The sequence below is a fragment of the Mytilus trossulus genome, chromosome 11 (assembly GCF_036588685.1).
Source record: "Mytilus trossulus isolate FHL-02 chromosome 11, PNRI_Mtr1.1.1.hap1, whole genome shotgun sequence".
NCBI classification, from domain to species: Eukaryota; Metazoa; Mollusca; class Bivalvia; order Mytilida; family Mytilidae; genus Mytilus; species Mytilus trossulus.
The window spans coordinates 59393091-59412403 of NC_086383.1; the positions used below are offsets into that span (position 1 = coordinate 59393091).

A 19313-nucleotide genomic window follows, 5' to 3' on the forward strand; every position below is an offset into this window, starting at 1 on the left:
ATCGTCACCTTTAACTCTTTACCAGAATGACATTGTCAAATGTATATCTTTACCAGAATGACATCGTCATCTTTATCTATTTACAAGAATGGTATTGTCAACGTTGTCCTGCTATGATAATCCATCATTACTGAGATTGTCATCTAAGCACGGTATTGACACATGTATCTGTGTTTACTAAAATGTCATATTGTCAACGTGTATTTGTTGCAGCTATGATAGAATTTACTCACTATAATCACTACTTGATAGATCTTGATAAGTTGTTCCTATTGGAACAAATTTCGTGTACCACTATAGTGGCCGGTTATTGCCATTTCGCCTTTAGAAATCGCTTAGTCGCCAATCACGAAAACAAAAGTCAATTCTTTTTCGGCTTCGCATTATTTAGATATAAAAAGATGTAGTATGAGTGACAATGAGACATCTTTCCATCCAATTCATTATTGCATTTCATTGTTTTCGCCGTATAAAATATTAAAGGCACCAGTGAAAGAGCGAAAACGTGAAATGGTCTTTACCGGCTACTATTGTATACCCTTTATTCCGTCAGAAAGTTCTGCAATAATTTTCAGTGGAAATAGTATTCCAGAACATTTATTCCATTTGCAAAAAGTAAAATCACAAAAATACTGAACTCCGAGGAAAATTCAAAACGGAAAGTCAAACTATACTATTTAACTTTTAAGGAAATTATATTTCATGACATATTTAAATGTATATATATTGCGTCATCTCTAGGAAATATAATGATATTTTTGTACTTATTTTTGTGGTTACTTTGTCAATGTATTTTGGTTACATGTATTATCTCTGTGATTGATCATGTAACATGTGATGGTATTCATCTTCGATATCTGTGTTTTTGAGAGTCATTCGGTGTCGATGTCTTGTGCTGCCCCGTACAATGTAAGTAGGTGATTTACACAGTTCTATCGCGACTTCAGTAATTACTAAAACTTTTGTATTATGAAAATGTCATTTTTTAAAACTAAAATCGTTAATATCGTCAGCTATTTACATCCTTTCTCTCAGTATTATTTTTATTGACACTGTTTTCTTTGTTTACTATTATGTCGTTGTTTTCTAGCTGTATTTCACAGGCATGCACTTGTCTGAGAATTTGTTTCCCTATATACCTTAATATAACATATGGAAAATTCTGAGACGAGTATGTGTATTGTGGCTTTGACTACCTTTTCAAGCTTTAGTTTTGAATTACTGCAACTTAAGAAATATTGGCGATTGTATTATCTGTACAAAATATGGAGATATTGGCATCTAAATAATTATGGCTTTAATTAAAATTCTTGAATATTATAGATTTTACGCTATATCGTACATTTTGTTAACCATACCAAAAAAACATTCATTTATGTTTGCGTTAATGTATATATATCCATTGTGCAACTTTGCGTTGATACTTTTAAAAGAGTGTTTTTAAAACGTTTAATTTCCCCTTAACTTTTCATATCGACATAACACCATTCATGAATTCACGAGCGTGCAAAATACGCAGATTATTAAGTCTAGGCAAGGAGGTTATATAAGACTCATATAACCTCCTTGGTCTAGGCTTGTTAAGTTTGTCTAATCTGATAAAATGTATATACACACGTACATGTATATTATGCATAATAAAATGTGTCTTTATCACTATTGTTTTTAAGATCTGGATTGATAGAGAGTGTTTTGTCCTAGTACCTTTGTCTTGAAGATATTTCACATTAAGTTTTAAAATATCGTGCTTTTACTAATCATTATCTGCTAGAAGATGAACATTCTTTTACTTGACTCATGGCACATGTACTGAAAGTCGTGTTAAACAGCAACCAATCTTGCAATCAATGCAGTGGATATTTTATTTACCGAGTTTGAAATTAACATCTTTTTAAAAGACCTCTGTCCCTGAAGAGAGCCGGAAGAGGTCGGTGTACACATAGATAGGGTTTTCTACAGAAAAGGGTTACGTTTGAATATAAAAGCATATCAGCCTTATCAAATATGGATTTATAATTCTATATTACAAAATTTTGAGAAAAAAAAACGAAATAAAAATATAGATTGGCTTATAAATATCGTGTGTTAATATTTTTTTTCAAATTAATTTTAATATCTTACCTCTTAATTAAGATATCCTATTTCATTTTTTCTTACGAGGAGGCGTTCAATGAAAACATTCTTTTATTTACATAAGTTCATTATCAATTTACTACCTCTTGTGATATGAAAATGACTTTTGGGATTTTTACAAACTGTGCAGAATAGTACTTACTTCAAAATTATGTGACAAAAAAAATATCTTCAAAAAATCATTGTTAGACTGTAGTGCTACCTTAAATAACAGCAAGGTCTGACAAGCGTATAGATATGTTAAATTTGCTTTGGCGTAGGTGATACCATTTTCTCTGAAATCTGTCCTAAATATACATTAAATTATGAGTCATCTGTAATCTTAGTAAGCGTGCATTGCATAGACATACGTGTACTAATAATTTCACAAACTCGGATACACTCAGAGGCGGATTTAGGGGGGTGAGGGGTCGGGCCCCCCCTTTTTGGGAAAAAATTTGGTTGCTTATATAGGGAATCACTGAAGCGTGACTGGAGCGGGCCCCCTCTTAGGTCAGTCAGTTGGACCCCACTTATGAAAATTTCTGGATCCGCCACTGACACTTGTCATGTATGTCCACATGTACGGCACATCACGTCCTTTTAATTGAACTCCAAACAGTTTTGATCTGAGCGTCACTGATGAGTCTTATGTAGACGAAACGCGCGTCTGGCGTATAAAATTATAATCCTGGTACTTTTGATAACTATTGATAAGCAATTACATCTGTCAATCTTTTAGTTTAATACCTTGTGGACTATTTGCCATAATGCAAACAGGTCACACACTGATCGGTAATCATATAACTTAATTTCAATGGTATTTTTGAACGCGTTGTAAAATCATTATTTTGACTACATGCAAATACATTTCACAGGTCTGCTGAAACTTTTTTTCGAATGTTATGCATAAAAAGTTTCCCAATCGAATATGAGTAAAATGTTTAACATTTGCAAACATATTGTTGAAAGTTTATTTTAGGTAAAGATCAATCGTTTAAACCCTAACGATACTGAGACGGATGTTTAAGAATTCAATGTACATAAATTACATCTATTACTAGTAGTCTGTAACCCGGATATGTTTTCTCTCAATCGATTTATGATTTTCTATATACTACTGTTACCAGATATTTAATTTTCAATGGTAATTTTAAACGCGGTACAAGTTTAGTGTGACGTCTACGAAGGGGAAAGATCAAAGTTAAAGTATAACTGTTTTGAATACCAGTCTGTCAGTTTTAGTGCCAAAAGTAAGCATGTTTATTTCTTGTACCCAGTAGTGAGGTTGACAAATCATTGCGCAAGTCAAAAAGTCAACAATGCAGAAGTTTGTTTCTTGTCAGAGCTAAAAGTATTATCGGAATTCTATGTATATAATACATGATTTATACCTGTAATTTCGACATATCATAAAAAGAATTTGATAACGTATTTATTGAATTCCATATATAAAACACAGGTAAATTTGGATATTTCGTTGTTTCGATTCATTTTTGTAATCTGATGGCTGGGTAATGGCGTTCGATGGTGAGTTCTACAATGATATTGGCGTATTTTCGTGCTGCGATTTTAAAAGTGAAATCTCGTGTGAGGAAATCGAGATTCTCGTTTTACTTTTTTACGTTTTATATGAATCCGTGAAATTACTTCCTTGAGAGTAAAGGACAGGGGATCTACTTCCAATTGGTAAGAAATTTTAAATGAAATAATATGAATTTAGCCCCCTTTTATTGTGTCCACCAACGGTCCCTATAGAAAGTCAATTTCACCCTCATTTGTATTGCTTTAGTATGTCAAATATATAGTATACTGTTGTCTCAAACAAGATATACGAAAATGAGTTTTAGAGTATTCTTTAAAAAAAGATCCAACAGTTTTCGACCCCTTATCTTAATCTCCTTATTCAATTAATTTGATTCGTTGAGCCACAAGAGAGGATTAGGGGGAGGGGTAATTATTTTTGTATAAATAGATTTTTTTAGGCTTATTTTATTGTCTACCCCTTATTAAACTATATTCTTTATTCTTTATTCTTTATTCTTTTTTATTTATCGTCCTGAACATGCATGAAATTTTTGCCACTGGACGTTAAGCAACCAACAATCAATCTATCAATCTTTATTCTTTATTCCTTTTTTTTTTACAGCAATCGGCCTATTTTCTCTCTTCTCTACTTTTTTATATTATTTTCATCTATTCTATTACTTCGCAGTATTAAGCCAACAGATAGTCAATAAGAAGCTCGGACATATGACAGTTTATTGACCATTTTGACGAGTGAGACAGTTATGAGTAATTATATATAGCTGAGACTAACGTTATAGTACTAGTCGTAAGCATATAGGTCACAGGCACTTGTCTGGGGGAAAATCCTATATACATTTCTCTTAGTAATAAGGTTATAGGATTTTTCTCAGAAAAAAGGTAAAGTGACATAGGTACTAACTTTACGCCAAATATGCAACACACATTCAGGCCGAATGAAATACAATAAGTTAAGATATAGGATATGCATTATCTGAACTGTCTGCGGGATAAAGGAGAATAAATTTGAACTAACTTTTGAAATAAAAAAAAAGAGTTTTTTTTTTATACAAACCGAAATCTTGTATTTTCAACAGTTCACATACATGTGCATGTACGGCCTAGAATTATTTGCTTAAAGGCTTCTTTGACTTACAAAGAGTATGCATGGCACTCTTCCAATGTGGTGCGTCGGATTTGGCTTGGTCGAATGTTCGAATGGATTCAATTATATTGACACTTATTTAAACTGAAAATCAGAATAATTAGAAATTGACTAGGTTTCTTGAAGCTTCCAATTTATTTCACTTATTTGAAAAATATTTTTACGCTGTTCGGATTTGTTAGAAGACTTAAAACAAAAACAACACTGTATAAATGATGCATCAGAGGCGCTTTTTAACCGTTGGTTTAGAAGGGAAAAAAACCGATTTTAATGTATTGCTGCTGATGACGTAATGGAGGTCAAGTACAATATTGACAACTTCACGTGAAACCTTTCAGGAGTAATAGTCCTTGATATATTTGGCCGTTTATGTCATTCCAATGCAATAATGATTAATATATAATCTTTAGAACCTATCAACAAATGTTTTTTTTTTTCAAATTTGATATACAGTAGTATTGATTACATATTTGAGGTTAAGTTCGATATTGAAGATTTCATTTCTGCTGTTCATGAGCTATATTCTAGGAAACATTCTTGGAGTTAGAACAAGAATAAAAGCGCCTTCAAAATAAAGAAAACCTTGTTTGCTTGATATAGCCACAAACCTGTCTACATTTGCCGCCTCCAGGAACTTCAAATCCCACAAATATAAAGTCAAAAGAAACGTTATGAGTATAAGAGACGCTAGATGATTAAAAGTTGTCTAAAGTTTCTTGACCATTTTATTGGAAAACGGGGTTAATACATTAGCTAATTTGCATGGTTATATGTCGACAGACAATACGTTTTAAGTGTTATGTGTCGACAGACAATACGTTTTAAGTGCACACAACGGTTTCAGAATGCATGATAGGAAGGGGGCAATAAGGGGTCCATTAACATGTTAACAACACCTCGATTTTGGCAAAACAGTTAACAACAAATGCAAAAATGCTGATAACAATTAACAGCTTAAATTTATCTCAGATAACAGTTAACAACGCCTTGAAAAAGGCCAAAACAGGTTACCATAAAAAGCTATTGCCCCCCTCTGATAGGGAGAACATGTCCAGCGTGCACAGCAGTGTAGTTTGCATTAGCATCTCAGACTTTCAAGACAATAGATAGATATGGTATGAATGCCAATGAGACAACTCTCCATCCAAGTCATTATTATACCCCACGCAACGAAGTTGCGGAGGGTATAATATTTTTGACCCGTCCGTCCGTCAGTCCGTCCGTCCTTCAGTCCTGTTTCTTGTCATCGCAACTCCTCTCAAACCACACAACAAAATTTCACGAAACCTTTTTAAAAGAAAAGGACATATTATGTAGTTGTGCATATAATAGACAGGAAATTACGATTCAATTTTTTTCTAGGAGTTTGAACTTATTTGCTTCAATGTATTCGGTACTGCAACAGTTTGTCATCGCAACTCCTCTGAAACTACACAACAGAATTTCATGAAACCTTTTAAGATAATAAGGACATGTATGTAGATGTGCATATCGACAGGAAATTACGATTCAATTTTTTTTCTAGGAGTTACACCTCTTTGAACTTATTTGCTTTATTGAACTTCTTCAACAGTTTGTCATCTCAACTCCTCTGAAACCACACATGAAACTTTGTAGATAATAAGGACATACTATGTAGATGTGCATGTTGACAGGAAATTATTATTCAATATTTTTTTCTTACACTTATTTAATTTCTCCAATGACAATGTGTGGGACTCGGGGTATGTGAGCTTGCTCACTAAGGTTCTTAAATTTGTAAAAGTATTATAGAATGTATATAAACCATTATAGGTCAAAGTACCGTCTTCAACAGGGAGCATTGGCTCACACCGAACAGCATGTTATAAAGAGCCCAAAAATGACGTGCCAATCCTCAATGTATAAATAAATCTGTGACCAATATTTTCCCCTCATTACAAAAATACATTAGACCATCTTTTGAAAGGCACTTTCATCTCTTAAAAATTTACTGTGTTAAATATACAAAGTCGATACAAAGATTAGGTCAACGCACAATGCTACGTTCAACTAACAAAGACACTTGTCTCAAATTTTTATTTACCTGTATATCTTTTTATAACATAAAGATATATGAATAAAAGTGTAAACCAATTTTGAGACAAGCGCCTATGGAACGCCATAGCTGTCTTCCGTTGTTCATATTTAGTATATGCTGTGCTCATTTAATTTTTTTCAGCGGTTTTTTCTCGATTATGAGTGCCCTTTTCATTATGTTCAGTAGTATAACAATTATGTTGAGCAGTAACATCATAATGATCAGTAGAATAATCATTATATTGTGCAGATCTGGTATTATATTCAGCACTTTAATCAATATACTTAGCAGTTTTGGCTTTATGTTCAGTAGGTAATTATTCTATTGAGTAGATTTGTCTTTATATTCAGTACTTTTGAAAATATCTTCTGTCAACATATTTGTATATTATGTAGATTTATCATTATGTTAACTACAGAAACCGAAATATTCAGTAGTCAAACACACTTTATAATCAGTAGTGTTATCATTATGTTGAGTGAAATAAATATTATGTTCTGTAGATTGATCATTATGTTCTGTAAAATATATATTATGTTCAGTACAAACAACTTTATGATCAGTGGTCAAAATGTTTTATGTTAGGTTCAAAAAATATTATACTAGGTGGTTAATCAATTATATTCAGTGCTTTTTTCATTATGTGGTGGTGGTAGACTTCCGGAAATAACCGAAAACATACGAAGCCGGACAATTTTTTCGGGTTTATTTTCATACTGTCTGCTATACAACGTGCTCTTGCAGAACTTAATCTGCGAACCTTTCAAAAGTTTAAAGATGAGAGGATAGAGGATGACACTTTTCAGCACCTTACTGATTAATACTTGATCAGACTAGGTGTTAAAACTATTGGTGATAGAATAAGATTGAGGGAAGCGATGAGGAAGACTCTGTGACTAAATGACACAGAAGTTAACAACTATAGGTCATCATAATGCCCCCAATAATTAGAAAAGACCCCGCGTAGTCAGCTATAAAAGAGGGAGTAAAGATACCAGAGGGAGAGTCCCCGAAATGCTGTGTGGCAGACAGTGTTATTAATTATTAGCTCCCTTGGTAAAACTCCAAATTTCATATTTAATGTATTTCATTGTTAATTTATATGAAGCTTAATAAGTATATACTAGAACACACCCGTGATATCGCGGGTCCGTGGCTGAATTAAGTATATAACTATGCGCAAGACTTATTTTTGTATTAGTATTGCCATCTGATAAAGTCATGCCGATTATAGGATAGTTATCACAGTTTTTTCTGCTTTCAAATCTTTCTGTTTGAACCCGTCTAACTGAAACTTATCAATTATTGGTAATATTAATCATTTGGAAAACAAAAGGTCCTGGGATGGAGCATTTTTTTAATCAACAGCATTGTCCTATATTAGTTATAAATAAAGTTGAATTCTTTGATTCGCTGTTTTACGTCATGCCCGCTAACAAATTGAAAACTGTACCTATACGCCTTATTTGTAGTATTCGTATTGTTATCTTATAAAGTCTTACTGATTAAAAAACTACAATAGGTAACAATTTGACAATTTAGTAGTGTCAACCCTGTGATTATAACCCGTCTATATAGCATATCCTGAATACACCGATTGGTGGTGCGCCTGTCAAATGTGGAACGTACAGATAAGGTAATAGGTAACATATGAATATACTATTGGTATCGGTATCGGACTCGACCCGGAATTTCTTCATTATTGGCAATATTAATTACGTGGAAAACAAAAGGGCCTGGAGTGGTTTTTACGTGATGACGGCTGACAAATTGGACCTCGTAATTTTAGTATTATAGATTTGTTAATTGCATAGTTTTTGATATTTGAATTCATTGGTTAAAGATATTTATTTATATTGTAAAATTTAATATTTGCATCGTCGCAAAAACTTTGCTTACCTTCTTTGGATACCTTCAGTGAGAAATTTATATAGTTTATATAAAGATCCCTTCTAAGTTTAATAATATACCGGCCGTGGAAAGTTAGGTGGAAGATAGACAAAATAGATATAAACTCTAGTTGATGGAAGAATTAAATGTGGACTGACACTGCAAGCCAATATTATAAAGAAGATGTGGTATGATTTCCAATGAGACAACTATCCACAAAAGACCAAAATGACACAGACATTTACAACTATAGTTCACCGTACGGCCTTCAACAATAAGCAAAGCCCACACCGCATAGTCAAAAACAAAAGACAATTATTATCACCATCTTACGGTGTTTATATATCTCAACTTGTACGAGTCGTAAATATAGCTCAACATGCAGACTTCTTTTACGTTTAGGTATTTCACATCCAATTGTTTATGGAAATATTCCTTATAAAGCACAAAAATGTCAGTATTCACCGCAGAAACTAACAAAACCTTTAAATAGACTTATTAAGAAGGAATATAGTAACGATACTGTTTTCAGGTCATTAAAGATTGCATATGTTGGCGTTAATATTGATACAATTGCAGGGTCTTTGCATCGGAACTAAACATATTTATTCAAAAACCAGTTGTTGGCATGACACGGCTTATGTTCTTCTCATATATGTTATGATGGTATGATACTAAACCCCTAACGGGAAGGATTGTGCCTGATATTCATATGATGAAATCATAATCTTTCAATCAGTTTAATTGAAGTCTGGAGCTTGCATGTCAGTTAACTGCTAGTAGTCTGTTGTTATTTATGTATAATTGTTATTTTGTTTATTTTCTTTGGTTACATCTTCTGACATCAGATTCGGCGTTACTCTTAAAATGCGGCGTCGAAGAGGGTGTTTGACTTCGATTATTTTTTGCAAGTTTTATTCGTTTTTTTATATTGTTGGTTGATTTTGGTTCTGTTCGTTTTGTGATGTCATTTTATCAAAAAATACGTCGAGTTGTGGAAATCGATTTAAAAATACTGTCGCAAGTAATGTAGGAAGGAAAGATGGGACGGAAGTACATGTATACGGTTTTCTATAAAAAAAATTATCATAGGATGTTTAACTTTCAAGGTGCATATCATCTGTCATTGTTAAATTTCTATATCTTAATTCAACCCCAATACAAATATATCTGACACTCTGCAAGTAAATCGAACATTTTTACCCTTGGTTAAATTTGAATATTCCCTGGCACATAACTTGTCCAAACACGCCCCTTCAATTACTTGAACCTTGGTTTGAGAATTATTTCCCAAGTCATCTATATATAGTGTTTACTTCTGATATACATTTTAAAAAAATAGCAATCTACTCCTGGATCGTCCGCGAAAACGGCAAATATAATCCCGAGTTTTTATTAATTGGATGAAACGGGTTTCGTCGTTGTTTGGGATTCGCCTTTCAATTACCTCCATTTCATGCACAAGTTTATATTGACGAAAAGTTCCGGCTCGCTAGTGCAGGCATTACTTTCATCACGACAGTTATAACATGAATAGCAGGACAAATCGCGAAAGTAAAAAATTCCGTGAACTGGCATTTTAAAAGTCTTTTAATATTGGTGATTCAATTTGCACCTTACCGAAGTGACGACTTTAAATGATCTATTTCGGAGAACTGCCGTAACATAAATTTCAATTCGCATTTTACATTTAGAGGACTGTCTCCAATTTGTCTTTGCAAAAGTTGGAAGAAGTTCATGTAATGGGATTTTTTCCCCATTTCCCAATTCTTTTGAATAAATCGTTTAAAGCTATAAAAGATTGATAAAAATTGCAAAAGGTATCCTGTGTCGAATCTATGTCCCCCGGTGGAGTCTATAGCAACATGCACTAATCTTTTTTTCGGCAGCAATCATCAACCTCGTTTTCCAAATTTCATAACACGATTTGTTTTAATTCTCATGAACATTTAACGTCGGAAATTAGCGTCTTTAGGATTTTAGACGTTTCAGACGTTTGGACAAATTGGCTACCGTTTTGTAATGTGTGGAAGCATTTTATTCCTTTAAGACCCAAACATGTTGTTAATACGAAAAAAATATTGGCAGTTTTTACTCTTCGTGTATCTAACTTTTGTTTTGATCAATTATAAAAAATACGCGTTTAACTGCTTTGAAAAATGAAATTTCAAATGCAACTTGGACAAAATGGCTACCGTCTGAAAAACGACTGTGTAGAGAAGATTTTATTGAATCAGCAATATTTAAACTCACATGAGGCAAATATTTGTACTTTTGTTAGATATTATTATTGTCTTACTTTTTTTATTCATTTTCTGCTATATCTACTTATAAAATTAACTTTCAGTCGTTGAGTTAACGAAACACGTCGTTGGACATTTTTCTTATTCCAGCTTAAAATGTAGCCACCGAGTCAAATGAAATTTGGCAAAATAACGGCTTTATCGCCACAAAGAACCGACACATGTCGTTGTTCCTGCCAAGAACCAAGAAGATCCGAGGATCGCTATACATAAGATTTTAAACAGTTTTTAATAAATATAACGTTCCGTTTTTAATAAATATAACGTTCCGTTTTTAATAAATACTAGAACACACCCGCGAAATCGCGGGCATGAACTGTTGTAGGATGATTTTTTGTAAAAGATATTATGTACTATGGAGAATTACTTAAAAGTTATCAAAAGCCTTCTCCCTTTTTCCAAAGTCCGATATTTGAGTCCTTTCTGTTAAATTCAATTATATTCGTGTTTCTGGCCTACGACCATAATTATTCTTCTACTTTGGTACAATGCTTCTTTTGGTAAAAGTCAAATCAAATTAAAATTTGCACCGTTTCAAACATGAAATAAATGTAACTGCTTATATATAGACCATTATTAGTTTACATAATATGCTTCTATGACAATCCATCAGTGCTTTTCAAGTTTTTTTAAAGGCTTATTAACATGCCAATGGTAGGATTTGAATCATGTATAAATTACTTATACCGACTAAGGCTTATTTGAGGGATGTTGGAGGGGTCCTGATCCCAAAATCCCAGGCTTAAAACCATGAAATCCCGAGATGTAGAATTCAAAGAAATTCATATCCCGAAATCGAAAAATATATTCCCAGATCCCGTAAGGGTCAATCCCCAATCCCGAGCTTAAAAACACCCTATCCCAACGCCCTGAAAAAAGTCCTGCTTTCCTCTAATCTCTACCTTACTTTTATTTTTGCTAAATCACTATTTTCCCTTTTAACAATAAATTTGTATGCCCCAATTATGGCCATTATGGTTTCTAGTCTGCGCATCCGTGCGTTCGTTCGGTCGTCCGTCCGTCCGTCCGTCTGGCCGACTTCAGGTAAAAGTTTTTTGTCGAGGTAGTTTTAGATGAAGTTGAGCATGTTTTGCTTATTTTAATATAAATGCAAGTGGTATGACCCCTTAAATAGTAAACATAATCAGGAACTTTCTATACTAGCATAGAAATTCCCTGACAAAATACAGAGTCTCTAGTATATATCAAAGTAGAATAATCATATATTACATGTAGATAAACGCGAAAAATATTTGTCCTCTCTAAGGAGGCATAATAGTTTTGATTCTTGCGATCTAAACACCATTATATGGAGAACGTTCTACGATTGGTTGTACTTGTGTCACATGATTTACTTATTCTAATTTGAATAGTAAACATTTAAAAAAAAACAGTAGACAGAATACAGAGAGTGTCTATATATTAAAGTAGTATAATCATAGTTTACATGTTGATAAACGCGAAAAATAATTGTCCTCTCTCTCTCTAAGGAGGTATAATAGTTGTGGTTCTTGTGATCTAAACACCATGATATGGAGAACGCTCTGATTGACTTATCTATTTTTCATTTTTGTTATCTATCATACGATTGGTTGAATGTGTGCATGTTTCAAACCGGAAGTCTTATCTATGACTAAAAGACAGTCTAATGACGGAATCATATCCGCACTCCTTTTTTGTCGTTTTTCTCCCAAAATAACTCAATCTGAATAATCATAAGAATGGATGACAAATGCGACTATGCATGTTACCTATAGGACACAGAGGCATGATGATTGATTTAATGTGGAAGGAGGAGAAGCGACACCCAAATTGAGGTCTTCTCGTTTAATAGTATAGATGACATCCGGTTTTTAACACATAGCTTTCTTAATCCTAAATATTTGATCGTGTTATCTAACATTTTTATTTGAGTGGCGGATGAAATTTAAAATAATTTAAAAAAAATATATATATCTTTCTCACTGAATGTATCCAAAGAAGGTAACCAAAGATTTTGCGACGATGCAAATATTAAACTTTACAATATAAAAATATATCTTTGACCAATGAATTCAAATATCAAAAACTATGCAATTAACAAATATATACTTATTAAGCTTCATATAAGTTGTTTAACAATGAAATACATTAATATGAAATTTGGAGTTTTACCAAGGGAACTAATAATTAATTAATAACACTGTCTGCCACACAGCATTTCGGGGACTCTCCCTCTGGTATCTTTACTCCCTCTTTTATAGCTGACTACGCGGGGGGCTTTTCTAATTATTGGGGGCATTATGATGACCTATAGGTGTTAACTTCTGTGTCATTTAGTCACAGAGTCTTCCTCATCGCTTCCCTCAATCTTATTCTATCACCAATAGTTTTAACACCTAGTCTGATCAAATATTAATCAGCAAGGCGTTGAAAAGTATCATCCTCTATCCTCTAATCTTTAAACTTTAAAAGGTTCGCAGATTAAGTTCTGCAAGAGCACGTTGTATAGCAGACAGTATGAACATAAATCCGAAAAAAATGTCCGGCTTCGTATGTTTTCGGTTATTTCCGGAAGTCTACCACCACCACATAATGAAAAAAGCACTGAATATAATTGATTAACCACCTAGTATAATATTTTTTGAACCGAACATAAAACATTTTGACCACTGATCATAAAGTTGTTTGTACTGAACATAATATATATTTTACAGAACATAATGATCAATCTACAGAACATAATATTTATTTCACTCAACATAATGATAACACTACTGATTATAAAGTGTGTTTGACTACTGAATATTTCGGTTTCTGTAGTTAACATAATGATAAATCTACATAATATACAAATATGTTGACAGAAGATATTTTCAAAAGTACTGAATATAAAGACAAATCTACTCAATAGAATAATTACCTACTGAACATAAAGCCAAAACTGCTAAGTATATTGATTAAAGTGCTGAATATAATACCAGATCTGCACAATATAATGATTATTCTACTGATCATTATGATGTTACTGCTCAACATAATTGTTATACTACTGAACATAATGAAAAGGGCACTCATAATCGAGAAAAAACCGCTGAAAAAAATTAAATGAGCACAGCATATACTAAATATGAACAACGGAAGACAGCTATGGCGTTCCATAAGCGCCTGTCGGTTAAGTTAGCACTACTGGTGAGTAAAAAAAGTTACTGTGGATTCATTTATTTTCGTGAGTACCAATTTTCGTGAATTTAGGAACATTTTCATTTTCGTGGATATTTGATTTGCCAAAGTCTGCAAACATTTTTAAATACGAATTGTAATTCGAATCGTGGTTCACAGGTAGCCACGAGATCCACGAAAATTCTGTCGGTTAATGACTATTCTGTCGGTTATACAATAACTATTCTGTCGGTTATACAATGACTATTATGTCGGTTATACACTGACTATTCTGTCGGTTATACAATGACTATTATGTCGTTTATTCTTCTATTTTGTCGGTTTATAACTATTTTTGTCTGTTATATGACTATTTTGTCGGTCTTTTCCAGAGGGATGCAGGAAAAGTATGGGTTACGGAGAAAGTTCATGCGATGGAATCGATTTACATTTTATGGAGGATAATAATGCTGATGAAGACGATTGGCTCAGGTAAGATACTTCCGAAAGGCTTTGAGTATTTTCGTATTTGCGATGTTTATGTGTGCAATGTATACATGTGTCTACTCAGTCTGTGGTATCCTTCTGTTAATGCGTGATGTGTATGTATTGATGTAATACGTAGAGTGGCGATTATGCTCATGCTAAACGTATCAAGTTCATCAAGCTTGAAATAAGGGATGCCACATGTACAGATAAGTCTACTTGATATTTTGACATATTAAATTTCTGTGCCATTTGGTATTTTGTGGAGAGTTGTCTCATTGGCAATCATACCACATCTTCTTTTTTATATTATCTAAAAATTGACAATAAGAGTCAGTTGATATCTACACTTTCCGACTTATGGTTTCAAATAGTAAACTTTCCTTTTCTGTATAAGCAATTAATCTTCTAGCAGTGCTCGCAGATGGAGATTATCTCTCAACCGATACGATATAGATAGAGATTATCTCTTAACCGATACGATACAGATAGAGATTATCTCTCAACCGATACGATATAGATAGAGATTATCTCTCAACCGATACGATATAGATAGAGATTATCTCTCAACCGATACGATACAGATAGAGATTATCTCTCAACCGATACGATATAGATAGAGATTATCTCTCTCAACCGATACGATATAGATAGAGATTATCTCTCAACCGATACGATATAAATAGAGATTATCTCTCAACCGATACGATATAGATAGAGATTATCTCTCAACCGATACGATATAGATAGAGATTATCTCTCAACCGATACGATACAGATAGAGATTATCTCTCAACCGATACGATATAGATAGAGATTATCTCTCAACCGATACGATATAGATAGAGATTATCTCTCAACCGATACGATATAGATAGAGATTATCTCTCAACCAATACGATATAGATAGAGATTATCTCTCAACCAATACGATATAGATAGAGATTATCTCTCAACCGATACGATACAGATAGAGATTATCTCTCAACCGATACGATACAGATAGAGATTATCTCTCAACGTATACGATATAGATAGAGATTATCTCTCAACGTATACGATACAGATAGAGATTATCTCTCAACCGATACGATACAGATAGAGATTATCTCTCAACCGATACGATACAGATAGAGATTATCTCTCAACCGATACGATACAGATAGAGATTATCTCTCAACGTATACGATATAGATAGAGATTATCTCTCAACGTATACGATACAGATAGAGATTATCTCTCAACGTATACGATACAGATAGAGATTATCTCTCAACGTATACGATACAGATAGAGATTATCTCTCAACGTATACGATATAGATGGAGATTATCTCTCAACCAATACGATATAGATGGAGATTATCTCTCAATCGATACGATATTGCAGAGCTTTTGTTTCTTATTACGTTTACCTTGCTATAGTGTTGATGTTACAAGGAAGTTATTTCACCGACATATCTAGACAATTGACCCCATCAAGTATACCCAGTAGATTTTTAAGATCTTGGTGCATTGTTGTTGACAATTATCCTGATGATGCATTGCTGTTCGTGTGATGGATTTGTCTTAGATTCAAGGTAGGTATCTCAGCTTAGAAAAAATTATACCGAGTATATATATATATAAAGGAGTCATTTAGTATCAAGGATTTCTTGGTCTTAACGCACCAATACTAGTTCTGGTAAGCAAGATTAAACAAAAAATTTGCAAGAAGATTTTTTTTTTATTTACCTGATAAATGTGGGAATAGATATGATTACGCTTTTTGTAGTATCAGAAAACCCTTGAAGGGCCTCACAATGCTTGTCATTCTAATAATGATTGTCTTCTTTTAATAATTAAGCACTAACATACCATATGAGTGCAACATCAGAGGACCCTCACAAGTGCAAGCTTTTACATAAAAAAAAATGTCAGTGTTTCGGTACTACTAACTTGTTTATTCTATACATTTAATACGGGATCATTCTTATAAAATAACCGTATGATATTTAAAGTTGAAATGAAATTGATGATAAGGTTCGAAGAATGAAAATTATGTTAAGAGGATGTAAGCTTTAAGAAAACGGATAAAAATTTCTTGGAAGAAGATATGGAAAGGTAAAAATGTAGAAACAATTATAAAGTATTGTGTTATTAACCGAGGAGAGGATTCATTGATGAGCGTTTTCCCGCCCAGTGGCAAATATTACATGCATAATCAGGATGATATCATGTTTTTGAGATAATTATGAGATACTGGCGCTGAGTCTATTTTTTAACATGATATATATATTACAAAATTAAAGTCCGTAGGAAAGCATGTTAACCACGTCAGGCATATTATTCAATTATAATCGGCGTGACGGTAGATCGGTCAATCTTTGCTTGTACATCTGAATACAGCATGCTCAAATAGGATTTGTGGGTAGCGATTTTCTTCGAGGATCGATTACTTATCATTAAAAGACAAACGGTGCTAATACTCGATAATTGATTTTAAGTTAATTTAAAAGTTAAAAAAAAACGAGCTTCTATTTTGATGACTCAATATTCTACATGGATGTTAACAAAACAGAAATAATTACTTCCGACCATCATTTTAGAATTCAACGAACTTGTATCATAAAATCTAGCCTTGTACTGATCGGCAATGAATCAAGTTCACCCCGTGACAAATGAACTTAAGCCGGAAGCATCAAGTTGGCTGATGATGATAAGTTCCTTATTTAGATTTCAGGAGGGAAAATGCTGTTGAGTTCATCTCTTGAAATTAGAGTAACATACCAGATAAACGAGGGTCGGCGGATTTGGACGCCCACGTTTTTTTCATTTTTGGTCATTTTTGTTTTCTTTGATTTGTATGCCATTTTTTGTCTCTTTTGGGTTTTTCTGTTGGTCATTTCTTTCCGTAATATGGGAACAATATGTAGATGGATCAGTTCCAGCTATAGTTCGATTTATTTCTATGTTTACCAACATCATGACTGACAATTTTTTTTTGTTCTTTACTTTTTGTCCATTCCCTTTGTTCTGTAATTCCAGGCAGTGAGTCCATACCCTATTTTTTTCTCATTTTAAAACATGAAAAAACGTAAAAACTTATCCGTATTAGGCTGCCCGGAATTGACTCTGAAATTAGCTCAATTGGCGCCAACTTAAAAAAAATAAACGAAAGTGAAAGTAAACGGTTTGGTTGATCATCAATTACAACATACATGTACAAGACGAGATGTGTTAGAACTTAGAAATACACTAACGTAAATGTATTCAGTACATATACAATACATATCTTATAATTTTATAATTTGTAACCAATTTTTGTAAACTTGTGACTGATATTGGACACACAACGGCCTAATCTAATGACGGCAATTTAGTCATGGTCATGGAGTTTATTTTTTCCAATGGTACTTTGGTTACCAGGGCCGTAACTAGCCTCTTGTAATTGTGAGGCAAAATATATACTCCGAGCGAAGCGAGGCGAAAAATTTTGGGCGAGGGGTCTGGGGGCCGCTTAAGGCCCCAGAAGCTCTGAGCAAATTAATGCAAAATCATGCATTCTGAGCGTTTCTCGGACTCTTTCTTACATTGAAACATAATGAATTTTTAGCTATTTATTTCCGACAATATTCTGGTCTCAAAGCAAAAACAAAGATTCATTGTAATTTAAGACTTCAAGTCTTTTAGGTTTTAGGGACACCATTAAAAGGCCGATATGTAGGATGAAGCAAATATCGTAATTCTCATAATCATCAATACCAGATCTGTCTGTCTGTCTGTTCTGGTCTTGTATTGTGCTTAGACTTTGGGGATTTTAAATGACTAGATTAAAAATATAGTGACAGTGCAGTATTATACTTTAATATAAAAAGAAGATGTGGTATGATTGCCAATAAGACAACTACCCACAAAAGACCAAAATGACACAGACATTAACAACTATAGTTCACTGTACGGCCTTCAACAATGAACAAAGCCCATACCGCATAGTCAGCTATAAAAGGCCCCGATAAGACAATGTAAAACAATCAAACGAGAAAACTAACGGCCTTATTTATGTAAAAAAATGAAAGAAAAAAACTAAATATGTAACACATAAACAAACGACAACCACTGAATTACAGGCTCCTGACTTGGGACAGGCACATACATAAATAATGTGGCGGGGTTAAACATACTAGGGACAGTGGTATAACAGTACAATAAACAACGAATTATAAAATCAGTTGAAAAAGGCTCAAACTCATCAGATGGACAAACATACAAGTAGACGTGGCTGGGTACTTATACATCCCGACACAAAAAGACACAATGAACAGATCTGAGAGTACTCGCAGTTATCTGACAGCTAGTCCAAAGCCACTAATAACTAATAAAAATCATGCATTTAAGTACTAAATACTTTTTAAAATATACTGCTTAAATCGACACTAGGGACCATCTTGACCGTGTTTTACGGTATTAATGATTCTTATTGTTGAAGACCCTCAAGCAACTTTCAAGATAAAGAACAGGAATAAAAACTTTGACCATTGAGCATTTGTATTTTTTCTATGCATTGATAACCTGTGGGATAAGGCCCGTGCACGTTTACTCCATATTTCTTTATTTTCTGTTTAAGGGTCTGAACACGACTTAATGCAAGT

The 19313-nt window shown here is 33.4% G+C and overlaps 1 protein-coding gene across 8 annotated transcripts in view; it reads left to right on the forward strand.

Annotated features, from left to right (window-relative positions):
* LOC134691359 (potassium channel subfamily T member 1-like) overlaps positions 1–19313 on the forward strand; it is a 136540-nt gene that overhangs the window by 23492 nt on the left and 93735 nt on the right. For 6 of the 8 annotated variants that reach the window (XM_063551848.1, XM_063551847.1, XM_063551846.1 and 3 more), the window contains exon 2: positions 14590–14689. In XM_063551848.1, the coding sequence (XP_063407918.1) occupies positions 14607–14689 (83 nt within the window). In that variant the 5' untranslated portion in view covers positions 14590–14606. Of the gene's footprint in view, positions 1–3780; positions 3802–14589; positions 14690–17836; positions 17925–19313 lie in introns of those variants that run through there. The other 2 variants (XM_063551851.1, XM_063551853.1) reach the window with 2 other exon arrangements.